The 16,671-nt window shown below is 40.4% G+C and overlaps 1 protein-coding gene across 8 annotated transcripts in view; it reads left to right on the forward strand.

The window, feature by feature from the left end:
- The window catches only part of Mitofilin (inner membrane mitochondrial protein mitofilin), a 39,494-nt gene that overhangs the window by 5,814 nt on the left and 17,009 nt on the right, over window positions 1-16,671 (forward strand). For 6 of the 8 annotated variants that reach the window (XM_076539276.1, XM_076539277.1, XM_076539274.1 and 3 more), the window contains 3 exons: window positions 4,656-4,884; window positions 10,791-10,814; window positions 15,972-16,130. In XM_076539276.1, the coding sequence (XP_076395391.1) occupies window positions 4,656-4,884; window positions 10,791-10,814; window positions 15,972-16,130 (412 nt within the window). The remainder of the gene's footprint in view (window positions 1-4,655; window positions 4,885-10,790; window positions 10,815-15,971; window positions 16,131-16,671) is intronic. The other 2 variants (XM_003701339.3, XM_076539280.1) reach the window with 1 other exon arrangement.

Genomic DNA, 16,671 nt, shown 5'->3' on the forward strand with positions numbered 1-16,671 from the left:
GCAGCGTCGTCTGATCGGCGAAAACGTTGGTGTCCGTAAATCGAGGAATTCCCACGTTGCCGGCAGATGTAATCGAACGTTTTCGATCTTCTCCCCCGCGAGGGAAGCGTACGAACGAGAGATATCGATTCCCTGTGCCTTCTGGTCCCATTACGGGCCATCCGGACTTTATGGCCGACGCGTGGAATAATTTAAGAGTCGCATCGTGTTACCGCTGTCTCCGATAAAAATTTTTACCGCTAAACGCGATTTCAATTCGAACTTTGTCTTCTGCTTTCTTTTAATCTACGAACCCTTACGATCGTTTTAGCTGTCCGAGGTAAGCTTCACTTTGTTGCGCCCTCTTGAATTATGCCGCCCTTGCTGCCCATTGTTTCTTTGGGATACTTGGTTTATCCTTTGTTCTTCTTGTTTTAACAGGACTTGGTATTACTTTTTTTCGGGAGACAAACTTTATTGATCTTTCATTTTTTTAGTTAGATACAATAGTTAGGTACGATATTATATTTGGTAAAGTATTATTAGACGGTATTTGGTATTTTTTAAATGAATTTTATTAGGAGTTGAATTCATTTTTGATAAAGTATGTTGAAGATTCAGGTCTGTTATAAGCTCTACGGAATGAACGCGATTATCGCAGAGATTAGATCTAAATCGGAGCACTCGAGAAAGCGCGGAAACTGCGAGTAACTCGGAACTATCCAGCTTTCTAATTAGAGTTTATAGTTTTTCGCGCTGGGACTACGAAGATGAGCTAAATTAAAAGCGATAGCTGAGAACTTTCGGTCGAATTCCTCTGTTTCGTATAGTTGTGAAATTAACCCATTTACGGATACAGCGAAAATGGCTGCGTATCGGTACATCGTTTAATTGCTATTATTTCACGCGACTTGGGAACTTTGGCTGGAGTTTGGGAAATTGGGGAATTGGACAATTGGCAGTTTAGGGTGTTGCGAATTTGGGGAATTGGCGTTTGCGAATTTAGGGATATGGAAATTTAGGGGTTTGGGTATTTAGGGGTTTGGAAATTTAGGGATTTGGGAGTTTGGGTGTTTGGAAATTTAGGGATTTGGAAGTTTGGGTGTTTGGGAATTTAGGGATTTGGAAATTTAGAGATTTGAAAGTTAGGGTGTTTGGAAATTTAGGGGTTTGGGAATTTAGGGATTTGGAAATTTAGAGATTTGAAAGTTAGGGTGTTTGGAAATTTAGGGATTGGGGAATTTAGGGATTTGGGAATTTAGGGGTTTGGGTATTTAGGGGTTTGGGTATTTAGGGATTTGGGAATTTAGGGATTTGGGAATTTAGGAATTTGAGAATTTAGGGATTTGGAAGTTTGGGATTTGGGACTTTAAGAATTTGAGGATTTAGGTATTTGGGGATGTAGGGATTTGGGGATGTAGAAATTGGGGGATGTAGGGATTTGGAACTGTAAGGATTGGAGAAATGTGGGGATTTGGAAATTTAGAATTTAGAAAACTAGTAAGTTTGGGAAATCGGACCTTGAGAAATTTGATTATCTGCACATTTGATAACTCTCAAATTCCAAAATTCAATCTACAACCCCAACAATTAAAAAATTCCAAAATCCTGCAATTATAATGACCACACCATACGATCACCTGCGTCAATTTCTAAATCAGTAAAAAAACAGTAATCCCTGTTGATCCCAGAACAACACTTATCAACAACGTACCGTAAAAAAGACAAACAAGCGAAAAAGGGTGCAAAAAAAAGAGTGAAAAGCGTCGTTCGAACAATCGAGCTCTATCCAGCGTAACGGAGAAGCTCTCTCGATTCCGGCTGGAATTTCATCGAGGAATTCTACTAATCCGGCGCGTCGAGTTATCGCGACAGATGGTCACGGACACCAGGCTTCGACGGTTTTTGATTTTTCAAAACGGATTAGAGAACGATGCGCCGGATTATCATCGTTCGTCCGCGTTCGTCTGGTGGATTGTTTTCGGTGCGCGTTCGAAAACGAGCTTTGTTCGCGCCGTTCTATTATTTCTTTTTTACCCTATGTCGCATCGCACGCGACCACTCGTTCGTTTAATCTAACTTCACGTGGCACACTGTCAAAAATTATCTTCTCATTTTCTTTTTAGTATTATTTCATTTTTTGTGTGGAATTTGGTCGGGGAATTTTTATTAGGAATTAGGATTTTTATTTTATTAGGAATTTTTGATAGGGAGACTTGTGGCAATCTTAGATATCTACGTTTCTGAATTTACAGATTTGCAAATCTTGAAATTTCTGTTTCTGCAGACCTGTAGATCTTTACATTCCTAGATTCTTAAACCTCCAGACCCTTGGAGTCTTAGATCCCTACATTTCCATATCTTCTATTCTATTCCAAAACCAAAGTCTTAGATTCTTAGACCTCCAGATCCTCAGACTCTAACAGTCCCACATTTCTACATCCTCCATTCTATTCTACATCCAAAGGTCTTAGATTCTCAGACCTCCAGATCCTCAGACTCCAACAGTCCCTATTTCTACACCTTCCATTCTATTCTACATCCCAAGATGCTAGCAAAATACCAAAAATTCTTCCCCAATTACCCACTTAAAAGAATAAATCTCAGTTTCGCAATATAGTAAATTTGGAAGTGTATCGCAGATCTAAATAGCATCGATCGCGCGTTAATTGACGGCAAACCACTTGTTCGATCGGTGGAAAGCGTCGGATATCCTCTTAACGATAGCTTATCGCCGCCTTAATGGAAAATCCAGGATAACCTGGTCCACGGGCGTACGAGATCCCGTTGGATTTGCCGGTGCTACTCCATTCGCGATGTTCGCGAACGTGTTCTCTCTTGCACCTACGACCGTAGCTTGTCAAGTTAGCCAGCTGTTAATTATTGACACGACGGTTCACAGGCGACACAGAGACGATTTAACACGCCACGACGAGCTCGTCAGCCCGACGGAACACCATTCGCAGCCGTACACAACCTACAGACGTATGCAAAGCACTTTGCTCGAGGAAGGAGAAAGCTTCGGATTAGAGGTTCTACCTGGGTCACTTGCCAATAAGGCCGTCTTGAGAGGGGATAATTAATCAAAGTCTCGTTAAGCTAATGTTCCGGACAGGTGACCCGAGTCTTTCGGTTTTATTCGAAACAAGTACTTGTGATCTTCCGGTTGTACACTCAGAGGCAGTTCTGACGACTAAGACCTTTCTGAAGAAAAGTTTGATGAATTCTTTTCAAGTTATTTCTTTATTATTTCAAGTACTGGGTGAGGCACTTAACTACCTGTACTTGTCGCCTCTTAAAAAGCTAGTAACATCAAGTGAACAACTCTTTGATATCAATCAATTTTACCTGACATATTCTCTTATCAGCAATAGCTAAGTCATTCTGGTGCTGTACACGACACTACAGATTCAGCTAAAAAATACTGACTAATTATGGCTAACTCATGATAGCTTCTTGATCACACGATCTTTTTGTTACTGAAAACAGTCTACGACAATAAATTAAGAAGAACCTCATCGATTCTACAAGTCACTGCTGACAGTCGAATTCCCTTTACCTAAAGTAACCTACAGAAATCAATGTCCATTTAAAGCTAAATCGTTAAAGTCGTCGCAAGAACCCATTTCTCTTTTTGCGACGACATGGACGAGATTCTGGATGATTGATTTCTGGCGACACGGAAAGTCTTCTTACGGTCTCTCTTTTTTCGATCATTTGTTCATTCCATTAGGAAAGAATTACGTCCCTAATAGCGCAATCTTGAATCACCTTATCGAAAGTCGTGAATTTAAGAATAAGTTTAATCTGGCATCATCAGGGTATTTCGTAGCAGAGTGTTTCTCGTATTCCCCTGACTGAGTTTAATAATTCTGATCCTGTTGAAAGCGTCCTCTTCTCGTGTCTTATAAACTCGACGCGGGGAAATAAGGTGTAGCCCAATCTTCAGCGACGGTGGAACAAAGGGGGCGACCGACAGAATTTCTCTTTACACGTAGATATTTTTCCCCGTTGTTTGTTTCGTCGAAAAACTTGAAGCAGTTGTTTTGTGCTTGTTTACGCTCTCGTTGCCGAAAAGCGTGTCTTGAAATGTAAAGGGTGGTTTCCTCCACTGTCACCCTTTGTCCCACATCTCTACACTTCTTGAAGCTTGTTGAATTTTTACGCCGATTTTTTTCTACTTCCAAGTTTTTCATCTCTTCTACCTTCAGAACCCTATGCGTTCGTATCTAAAAAATTATGACTTGTTAGATGTGTAAACGATTTTCTAGATATGTAGACTGTAATCCTTGATTTTATGATCTATAGGTTATAGGTTAGGTTTATGAACACAGGCATAGGTTTATGAACTTTTGTATTCCAGTCTTAATTAACCCCTTCCCATACTTTGACGAGTTTCACATGTGACGCACTTACAGCTCAAATGTGATAAACCATACTCAAACTTTGAAGATTCTTCAACTTGAAATTTAGGTCCAACTACAAGTTGCATTAAGGATCCTTGAATATAAAATACAACATTTTAATTTTCCTTGTTCGTTTTAATGTTGTAGCCCTGAATAGTGAGTCTTGACTGACGCATCTGTTAAATAAATCGCACGGGAAGGGGTTAAAAATAGAACTTACAAATATCTTCGATGAGGTGTTACTGATTGTTCTGATGCTTTTTGTTGCAGTTGCTGGAAGAGCAGAAGAAGTTCGACGACGAAATGCGACGACAACTGAAGCTGCAAGAACAGGTGCACACGGACCACGTGCAAGAGATACTGACATTGAAGGAACAAGAAGCCGAGAGGCAGCTGAAGCAAGCCCTTAGCGAGCAGTCCGAACAGGACGCGATGCTGCACAAAGCGCAGCTGGCTGCGGTCGTAGGCAGGTTACAGGGCCTGGAAACTGCGCTGAACGGTAAGTACAATAGAAGATTCCAAACATTTACTTTTGCCACTGCGGATGTACAAAAATATGATTACCTCGTAATTCATATTTTTGGTAGGGGTTGTAATTTCTAAGGTAGATCTTAAATCTACGTAATTTGCGATACTCGCCGTCCCTGGCAATTAAAGTACTTCGTCGTTTCAACTCAAAGAGTAATTTCCCGTTTGCCCGGTGCCCGGCTATTTTCTCCTCGCCACAAATCTCCGAGCACACCGCGCGATGGCGCCGCTAGTAAATGTCCGGGAAAGGGGTCTCTTTGTCCTGAAACGCACGAACGAACACGCGAGACACTGGGCCAGCTCTTCTTCCTTTGTCGCCATACTCCATTATTTCCAACGTTGTCTCTTAATTACACGGCAAAAACCTCGCGCCCTAAGTATCCCGTTCTCTGCTCTGTCTTCTGGGACCAGTTGTTCCCGACTCCGCGTTTTCAGCCGTACAATCTCTTCTATGATCCTCTCTCTCAACGAGAAGTTTAGATCGGATCGGATTAAACGGAGTTTGTTACCTCTTTCGAGAAGATGGGTCTCAAGACGCCGAGAAATTAACGGACGTACGATCATTAAATTTAATCTCGATTAAATTTTCAGCCATCAGTTTCATCCCTTAGCAATTGCCCCACGTTCTCTCTAATGCATTCTTTCCACTCTAATTAATGTGTAAAAGGAGTCTCTGACAAACTGGATAAACGGTTTCGTAGGTAAAGCACGCAACGTTAACGAAGTTCGGAGTGGCAGTTTCGGAAAGATTTCGCTTATTGCCGTTATAACTTTCCGAGGAAAGAAACAGAGCATGGAAATGTTGCCGTGGTCGTACGTGACCGAACTAAAGCACGCTCGGTTAATATTCTCGTATCGTGGCCTTCTTCGAGACTTCCTATCGGAAATCGTGTAATATTTTTTCCTGTTCAGGATATCCGAACTTCCAGATCTACGAAGTTACGTTGGATGGAATTAAGTTAACCATCGTTTACCTTCATTTATCTTACTCTACCACAGAATAATTTAATATAACTTTTTAAAAATCTTGTGAAAGTTTGACCTTCAGGAGGTGACGGTCAAATTACCATCAGTGTACCTCCATTTTGTCTTAAAAACATATCTACACTTATCTGAAAGCTATTTTAATGTACTCACGTGTATTCATAATTGATTAACCATATTATAAGTGTGGTAATTTTTAAAAACAATACTAGTGATAGATAAAGAGAGCTTACGTTTAAAAATACATCCAATAAATTGTCTTGTGCATCAAAAGGGAAGAAAAAATGGTGGAAGCAGTGCGACGAACGAAATTTTCTAAATGAGTCGGTGTAGCAGGCGTGCACAACGACAAAAACACCGGCAATAAATCCGTGGCCGGTATAATGGCGCTGTTCCGGGGTAGTTTCGTCCGAGAGTGAGGGGTTGATAGTTCCCTGGACAGTTCGAGAGTGATAAAGAGACGGAGACAGGTGGAATGAGAAATTGCAAAGGGTACGGGGTGGCTCGTGTCGTGGTTTTACAAGCTCAGCAACGAACTAACATATGCAGCATGGGCCGCAATTATAACTTCCACCATTCGTCTCTTTGGTGGGGTGTTATTAGGGGTTGCTACACTCTCCGGGCGTTTAGGAATCGTTGAACAACTGAGTCTGTTTTAATTTTTTATTTTTATCGAGATGGACCTTCTTGAAATTAGTTTACTTTATTTCTTTAGAATTTTCAATTATATTCTACGTGTTCTAAGCACGAATATTTAAATAGTAATAAATTCTACATTTCTCTCGATAGAAGTTCGGAATCGTTGAACAACGCAGTCTACTTTAATTTTTTATTTTTATCCAAATCGAGATGGGACCTTCTTGAAATTAGTTTATTTTATTTCTTTAGAATTTTCAATTATGTTCTACGTGTTCTAAGCACTAATATTCAAATAGTAATAAATTTTACATTTCTTTCGATAGAAGTTCGGAGTCGTATAACAACGCAGTCTACTTTAATTTTTTATTTTTATCCAAATCGAGATGGGACCTTCGCTCGCTAGTGAAGGTTTATTTTATTTCTTCAGAATTTCAAATGATGTTCCACATGTTCTAAGCACGATTCAAATCGTAGTAAATTTCCCGATAGAAGTTTTTGCGATATTGATACATCTGTATTCGGTGTCTGTTCAAATTTATGGCCATGTCGAACGCGTAGTTTAAATTTAACATCTTCGATCCCAGGGTATCAGCTGTGGCTTCATCCTCCCTGTGATATGTGTCAAATTACACAACTGGGTAAAGTATTAACATCCCATATAAATTGTGTTTTCTCGATCGTGGGAGATGCAATACGACGTGTCACAAAATTAGAATATTTGCACAGTCATCAAGCTGTCGTCGTTTTTATCCGAGGATGTTTTTCTTCTATTTTTCTCATGGTCCCTCGATTCTGTATTCTTTTATTCGTTTCATTTTTCGAAAGGGGATCATGGAAATCGCGTGACGGAATTTTTACGGCCGTTTGGCTAAATCCGTAGCGAGGAGGATAATGGCCCCCCGTCCGGGAACGATGGAAAATCAAAAAGTACCAGGCAGGCCGCAGGCAAAATTGATTGGCCCGTATCGACGTAGATTGTCGTACTCCGCCTTTATGACGTTCCCGCGAGAACCGGAGTGACGTTTATTGCTTGCAAAAATGTTTTCACCACCCTCCTTTTTGCACGCGTCTCTCAACGTTCACCCTGTGAAAGATCCGCTATCAATACTCATCGTGCCTTCCTTCGTGATCTTCACAAAATTATAAAATTTATGTTAATACATGTATAAAATATCCGACAATAGGTTTACTATCCTAAATTTGGAATATTCTCCTTAATAAAATATGTCCGTGATCATGAAAGGTCGAGAGGAACGATCTCTGCAAATTTTCCTCGCACGTTTGTATGACAAAGTGTGTTTTAAACGTCAGCACCGTTTCTCTAGGTTGTCGCCTTAATTTGTCAGGGAAAATTGTAATCACTATCAAGAACGGTACAAATACCTGAAGCTTCATGCACTCGGAACACGGGTTCTACATGCTAACGTATACTAATTAATTACATTCATTATAGCTATTAGCGACGCTCTCGCGCAGCGACGCTTCAAACGATCTAACGGACGACGTGTTCGGGATCCTTGATTCGAGGCTTTCCAGGATGTAATGGGACAGGAAATTAAACGGATCTTGTCTTCCTCACGGCACACTTTATTTCGATTTATCACGTTCCAAATGAAATATTAAGTGTTGCATATTAAACGCCTGGTTTCGCCACCGAGACAGTCCGACACAGTTTCGGAGCGTAAAAGTGTCACTAAATTATACATCAATTTAATGTCCGAGGAAAAATACCGCATAAACGTTTTATGGATGTTCTTAAAATGGCTGACTGCCAGTAAACAATGACCAGTCCATTGTGATTTGATGACATAAAAGTAGCTGAAAATGGCTGTTAGTATATCAATTTAAAGCTTAGAGTTCAGAGTATAAAACTGCATGATCGTTTTATCGGTACTGTTAAAAATCGATATTTATCGTATTTGTTCAAGAGACAGGTTCATCTTATTTGTTCATCTTGTTGGTTCAACGAAGAAGCAGTACCTTAAGAATATCGACGAAACGATTATGTCATTTTATTCAAACCTTAAGCTTGATATCGATGTATCATAACTGTGCGACACTTTTATGTCATCACACGATTACAAGTGTTTCGAATCTAGTATGACTTTATCTAGCTTAAAGAAAAAGTTTATGAAATAATTCCCTATAAAATTATCACGAACCCAAAAATTTCTGATCCCAACAGTCGCAATTCCTTGCTCTCTCGCGCCGATTAATTACGCGAGTAATTAAGCGGCTCGTGTCCAGAAATTACGGCCATTATTCGGTTTGTCAATTAGCGTTCGACGGTGCACCACCCTCTCCAGACTCGATGACACCTGGGAAAACCGCACGCAGTTTTTCGATCCTTGCAAAAAAGCGCTCCGCGTATTTGCGGTTCGCGCCATTGTGGCGAACAAAAATCGACCATAACGCATCGGATCGCTCGGCTATCGATAATGGCTTTTAAAATTGCGCGATGGTAATCGCGTTGAGTAGATTCAGGTGTAAAATTCACCTTTTGTTACCGGTCCATGATACAGAGATTAATTTTGATAAATTGTCTGAATTGGCTGCTGCCGAATTGAATAGGTACATAGCTGTATGCACTCTATAAATTTCTGACGCGTATTTGTTGCAGCATATTAGGTTATTTGAGGGTCATGTGTGAGCCAGCATTTCATATCATTGCATAAACGCATAGATTCATTTGAGACGTTCTAACCATACTTCTTATAGTCTTATTCATTTAACAAGCTTTATACTATAAATTTCTGACGTGTATTTGTTGCAGTATGTTAGGTTATTTGAGGGTCATGTGTGACTCATAGCCAGTAATTCATATCACTGCATAAACGCATAGAATCATCTGGGACGTCCTAACCATACTTCCTACAGTCTTACTCATTTAACTAGCTCTCTACTATAAATTTCTGACGTGTATTTGTTGCAGCATATTAGGTTATTTGAGGGTCATATGTGACCAGCTCATAACCAGCATTTCATATCACTGCATAAACGCATAGAATCATCTCAGACATCCTAACCATACTTCCTACAGTATTATTCATCTGCTTATTTATCCCGCCTGCACTCTGGTCCTGCACTGACCATCTCCGTTACTTCAAAATCTCTTTATACATATCCCTTGACTTCAGCTCCCTCTGAAGTTCATACGAGCTACGATTAAAAATCTCTTTCCTGTTAAAGGACGTTGTCTATTGCTTCAACCTGAATGTAGGTGAAGGTGAAAGCATCAGGCTAAGCATCCATCCGAAAACATTCTGCGTAATCCGAAAAACTTTCTTCTAGATTAAACCCGAAATGCGCATACGTGAATATATGCGACGTATCTCGTCCCATGTCATTCTACGTACGAGCAATTGCATACACGAATGATCGCGAGACAATGAGCCAGCAAGTATTGTAGCGCAACGTGGAAAACGGTGACACAGAAACGAATTTCACCGGGCGAATATAATAGAATTTCTATTTCGCGAAACGGTTCACGGAGCGAGTCGTATAAAACGGTGATTGTTAACGGTACAACAGAAACGATGCTGGTGGTGAAGTTCACGTACGCACCGGGTTGATAATTAATTACCAGGGCAAATACGAGATTCATCGCATCGCTTTATTGTTAGGGGCGTTAATTAATCGTAACGAGGTACGATGGTAGGGGCAAGTTGAACAGAAGGGACGAAAACGATACGGTGAAAATGGTACATCGTAATAAATCTCCGTGACACGTCGACACGTTTTTGTTACTCCGTCCGCGTAATTGTTCGACGCGGACCAAGAAAAAATAAAGAAAGAACCGAGGAGTTGGTCCAGTTAACACCATAAGGCTCGGATCGTTAATGGGTTTTCAGTCGTGGCCTTCTTCTTTGCTGGTCACTTTAATTACTCCTTTAATCGTTCGCCGGTCGTTTATGTGCGGATCACTGTATCCTCGTTTCCGCTTGAACGAACCTTTTGACTTCGATCAGCTCCTCTTTCGAAAATTTCAACACCGCTCTTTAAGGATTCCTCCAAATCTTTTCTTATTCTACGTTTGATAAAACTCAGACGCTTCGTCACTCCATATTTCAATTTTCCTCAATCTATAAATCACACTTGCAGATCATCAATCCCTCAATTTGAAAATTGATAGTTTAAAAAGTCTTAAGATGTCTGCAAGATGTAAACGACCGACGTAAATCACTGTAGCGAAAAATATGCACGAACTTAGAAATATTCTTTCTAATATAACCAATCGCAACCGTATTTTTTCAGTATACAAGCAGGAGTCTTCTCGCGGTGAGTAACAGTACAGCATCAATCGTTTCACTCTTTCTCGTGCTCTTTCTTCTGTCCGATTCTTCTTTTTTTAATGTTTATCCAGCTGTTCTGTAAACCGTACACGAATAGCAAGCACTGTTTATCGTTGTCCCTGTTTACCAGTCGTTTTTCGCCCGTTCTCGCGGCTGCGTGACCCTGTTCCGTGAACGTTCGCATTGACGAGCGTAACGATGCGGTCTCGACGCATGACAAAAACGGGGGGATCGCGAGCGGGCCGAAACGCAAATCGATTTCACCTCTCGATACACGACTCGCGACTCTTTTTCGAGTCAACGAAACGGCAAATCCCCAATGGGACAGCACCACGGCCGCGTAAACCGAACCGAAAACAGCATTTTATTCGACCAGGCTACCCCGACTGCCGGATATAATTGTTTTACCGTACCTACGTGCTGGGAACCAATAAAACGTTCCTGATACTCGTCCACCGTTTGCACAACCATTTACAAGCATTTTGCAAACTTTTTACTCGCTTCCGACTCTTCACCCTTTGATGGTGCTTATGTGGATTTACTTGCTTTTTGTTGTTCTTTCGACACTCAAGATTTGGGAATTTGGAAAGTGGGGTGGGGAGATTTGAGAGTTGGAATTTTAGGGTTGGGGAGTTGGGAGTTGGGAATTTAGGAGCTTGGAAATTTTAGGGTTGGGGGTTTAGGAATTTTGGGATTTGAGAATTGGAGATTTAGGGATTTGGAAACTTGAGAATTTAGGGGTGTGGGAGTTGGGGAATGTAGGGATTTGGAAATTTGAGAATTTGGGAACGTGGGAGTTAGGGAATGTGGGGATTTGGAGACTTGAGAATTTGGGGGTGTGGGAGTTAGGGAATGTGGGGATTTGGAAATTTGAGAATTTGGGGGTGTGGGAATTGGGGAATGTTGGGATTCGGAAACTTGAGAATTTGGGGACGTGGGAATTGGGGAATGTAGAGATTTGGAAATTTGAGAATTTGGGGGTGTGGGAGTTGGGGAATGTAGGGATTTGGAGACTTGAGAAATCGGGGGTGTGGGAGTTGGGGAATGTAGGGATTCGGAAACTTGAGAATTTGGGGGCGTGGGAATTGGGGAATGTTGGGATTTGGAAATTTAGAAATTTGGGGGCGTGGGAATTGGGGGACGTAGGGATTTGGAAATTTAGAAATTTGGGGCGTGAGAATTAGGGGATGTGGGAATTTGGAAATTTAGAAATTTGGGGGCGTGGGAATTGGGGAATGTAGAGATTTGGAAATTTGAGAATTTGGGGGTGTGGGAGTTGGGGAATGTAGGGATTCGGAAACTTGAGAATTTGGGGGCGTGGGAATTGGGGAATGTTGGGATTTGGAAATTTGAGAATTTGGGGGTGTGAGAATTAGGAAATATGAGGAATTTGGAAATATAGGAATTGTACGTAGGAACATCTCTATTTGAGAACTAAGGGCATACGAATTTGAGAGTTTCAAAACTGTGGCTTTTAATATTTCAAAATATTAGTATTTGAATATACTAATTCAGAAATTTGAGAATTGAAAATTTATCAACCTAAAAATATACCAATTTGTACATTCACAACTTCACACCTAATACAAGAAAATACGTCATACTCTTCCCAAAATCCTCGCCTCCCAAATCCACCTCTGTAATCTACAACTTCGCACCCAGATATGAAGTACCATAAAGAAGTATGTCAGCTTCCAAAATCTTCCCTCATCCCTAAATCCACCTTTGTACACCCCTACACTCAGGCATGTAGTAGCCCCAAAAATATGTCAGCCTCCAAAATCTTCCCCCATCTCCTAAATCCACCTTGTTCATATTAAGCCAATTTAATCCGTAATCGATGTTTAATTAGAGACCCGACAAACACGCTAGTAGTGCAATTTGTAATTGATGAACTGCAAATCGACTATCCTCGGCAAGGTGTTTCCCCGGTCAAGCCCTGTCGTTAATGTCGGCCACAAGAAAAACGAGATCCATCTGGATCAAGTGCTCTCGCCCCGGTGATTTATTATACGCGTCAATCCGGATAACTTCCTCTCCCCGGTTCAAGTAACCCCGTTCGCAAAGTGCCACCCACTGGGCGGCCCAGCGGGCATCCTCCTCTGGATGTCGACGGTTTCCCGCGTGGTTCGACGATCGAATCTCGAACCGATAGAAAACGCTTCATCGATCTCTGCAACGTTTGATCGCCGGCTACTTCAACGCTGAGCTCCTTTCGTACGGTTCTATTTCACTTCTCCCGAATTTTCTCTGCAATGGGGGTTAATGGTATCGGAGCGAATCAGTTTTACTGGTCAAGGGATTTTTATTTATGACCCCTGTGCATTTTGTATGAGGATGTTTGATAAAGGGTGTTTCGTAAAGGAGGTGTTGGATATTGACTTTGTAAAGGAAGGGAGATTTGGAGAGGTGGGGGATTGATAGGGGGATGGAACTTTTATTTTTTAATTAAGCTTGAAATTTTCGGTGGTGAGTTTGGGGATTTTAGAATTTGAGAATTGGGGGGTTGGAATTTGGGGGCGTGGGAATTGGGGAATGTAGGGATTTGGAAATTTGGGAATTTGGGAGCGTGGGAATTGGGGGATGTAGGGATTTGGAAATTTAGAAATTTGGGGGCGTGGGAATTGGGGGATGTAGGGATTTGGAAATTTAGAAATTTGGGGGCGTGGGAATTGGGGAATGTAGGGATCTGGAACTTTAGAAATTTGGGGGCGTGGGGATTGGGGAATGTAGGGATTTTGAAACTTGAGAATTTGGGGGTGTGGAAATTGGAGAATGTAGAGATTTGGAAATTTGAGAATTAGGGGGTGTGAGAATTGGGGAATGTAGAGATTTGGAAATTTAGAAATTTGAGGGCGTGGGAGTTGGGGAATGTAGGGATTTGGAAATTTGAGAATTTGGGGGTGTGGGAATTAGGGAACGTAGGGATTTGGAAATTTAGAAATTTGGGGGCGTGGGAATTGGGGAATGTAGGGATTTGGAAACTTGAGAATTAGGGGGTGTGGGAATTGGGGAATGTAGAGATTTGGAAACTTGAGAATTTGGGGGCGTGGGAATTGGGGAACATAGGGATTTGGAAACTTGAGAATTTGGGGGTGTGGGAATTAAGGAACGTAGGGATTTGGAAACTTGAGAATTTGGGGGTGTGGAAATTGGGGAATGTAGACATTTAAAAATTTGAGAATTAGGGGGTTGTAATTTCAGGAGATTTAGGAATTTGGAAATTTGAGAATTAGGGGTTGTCTGATTTGTAAACTTGATAACCAAATAAAATTTCTCTGTCCACTTCCACAATTTTGAAACCTTCCATGATACCTTAAAATTTAGAAACCTATGAATTCACAAATTTTCACTACATTTTCATGACCCAGCTTCGAGTATATGCTAGTATCTTTTTCAACATAATTTCAAAATCAGCTGTTCGATTTGTAAGAGTGTTGTCCAGAAACTGGGACGAGATGTAACTGCCTTTTTTCTTTCCGTTCGAAGGTAGTATAAGAAATTGGTCGAAGAAGTTAAACGTGCTTCAAGTCGACGCTTAAGGCGGGTGTCCAACTTTTTCTCGACTCGCAGCTGTTCCTCTTTTTTCTTCCTCTATCCTTTACACGATAAATCCGATATTCTCATTATTCGCAGTCGGGCTTACAGCATTCGAGCATTTCTTCGTTACCTCTTTTATGTACTTTTTCCTACAAAGAAAAACTCTGTAATCTTTATTCAGGTATCGCGGCCAATGTTTATTCACAGCAATACTCCTCTAACTTCGTTAAACACGTTTCAGTGGAAAAACTTTGATGGCACTTTGCAATTTACGGGAACAAAACCATTTAATGATTTCTTTTTCTATTACACTCTTTGAGAGAAGTTCAAATGAATTTAGACACTGCAATTTAAATCGATGCACAAAATAATGCTCATCTTCGTTGAAGTTAATGTACATCTCAAATTAATGATTTTAATTATTGTTCCAAATTAAAACAATCTTATAGATGATTTTTTTAAATGTACATCTTTAATTAACAATTTTAAAAATGTTTATGTGAGATGAGATTTCATATGAGAAAAGAACATGAAGCTTTTTTAACACTTTGCAATTTATGTCGATGCACAAAACAATATCGTAGATGATTTTTTTTTAATGTACATCTTAAATTAACAATTTTAAAAATGTTTACATGAGACAAGTTTTCATATGAGAAAAGAATATGAAAATATTTTGACATTTTGCAATTTAAGTTGATACATAAAATCATCTCCTGATTGATTTTTATTGAACATCCATCTGAAATGAATAATTTAAACAATTTTCACATACGTGTAAGATGTGACTGTTTTAAAGATATGCCTCAACACACCTTCATAAAGCACCAGTATTTTATTTTGTACATCTCAAATGAATAATTTTAACAATTTTTTTATAGGACAAGATTTCATATGAGAAAAGAACATGAAGATTGTTTAACACTTTGCAATTTAAGTTGATAAACAAAATCATCTCCTGACTGATTTTTATTGAATGTCCCTTTCAAATGAATAACTTTATCAATTTCTATATACGTCTAAAAATGTCATTATTTTTAAGATTTTTTTTTAAGACCTGACTCAAGTTTCATGAATAAGTATTTTATCTAGCACACATACAAATGATTTAACTCAATCACGTATGCCCAAATCACTTTATCTGACAGTTCAAACAGTACCCGAAGCGACTGATTATGCCGAATCAGACTCCGCAAGATGAATCGCGAAAGTATCCTCGATAACGAAATCTCCCCGCGAAATAAAAGCGAAAAGAGAGAGATCGGGTGTTTCTTCAGGGCGTTTGTCAAAGTGGTATTCGAGGCACTCGACGTGCCGCAGCTATTGTGTGTCGAGAGACGAACGGCCTCTAAGTTCGCGAACTTACCCTGTTACTCGGGTTATTTATTTCTCTTCGATTCTTGCCTACCCTTTCTCTGATTTATTCGTTCAACTATTTTTCTAGACGGTTCGTACAGAAATTATTAGCACCGGTTACCAATAATCGTGAAACCGTTTTGTATCACCGCTTTTTCATGGACGAAATGTTTACTTGAATGTTTTTTTCATTTACTTGAATGTTTTTTACTTGTTAATTCATTATGGACGTTCTTTTGTGTTACAGCGCGTTTGGAAGAAGAGAAGGCGGCGTCGAACGCACAGATTCTTTGGTCGGCTTGTCAGGCGCTGGCACGAGCTATTAAAAATGCGCCGGTTGGAGCGAACGTGGAGGAAGTTATCAGACCACTGGAGCCGGAAATCAAAGCCGTCACTAAAGCTGCACGTAAGCCATTTAATATCGGAAAAATTAATAGCGGATATTATCTTGTTCTCAGATCTGTTATTAGCTGTTTACCATTTGGAAATGTGAGAAGTGGGGTTTGGATTTGGACATTTTCGGATGCGGGATTTAGGAATTTGGGATTTTTAGTATTGGGGGTTTAGAAATTTGGGAATTCTAGAATTGGGGGGTTAGGCACTTTAGGATTTGAGAATTGGGGACGTAGATATTTGGAAATTTGAAAATTGGGGTTTTGGGATTTGGAAATTTGGGATTTAGGGATTTAGGGATTTGGGAATTTGGGAATTTGGGGATTTGGGAATTTGGGGATTTAGGGGTGTGGAAATTGGGGAATGTAGAGGTTTGGAAATTTGGGAATTTGGGAGTGTGAGAATTGGGGAACGTAGGGATTTGGAAATTTGAGAATTAGGGGGTGTGGGAATTGGGGAACGTAGGGATTCGGAAATTTGGGAATTTGGGGGTGTGGGAATTAGGGAACGTAGGGATTTGGAAATTTGGGAATTAGGGGGTGTGGGAATTGGGG

The sequence above is a fragment of the Megachile rotundata genome, chromosome 13 (assembly GCF_050947335.1).
Source record: "Megachile rotundata isolate GNS110a chromosome 13, iyMegRotu1, whole genome shotgun sequence".
In the NCBI taxonomy this organism is placed as follows: Eukaryota; Metazoa; Arthropoda; class Insecta; order Hymenoptera; family Megachilidae; genus Megachile; species Megachile rotundata.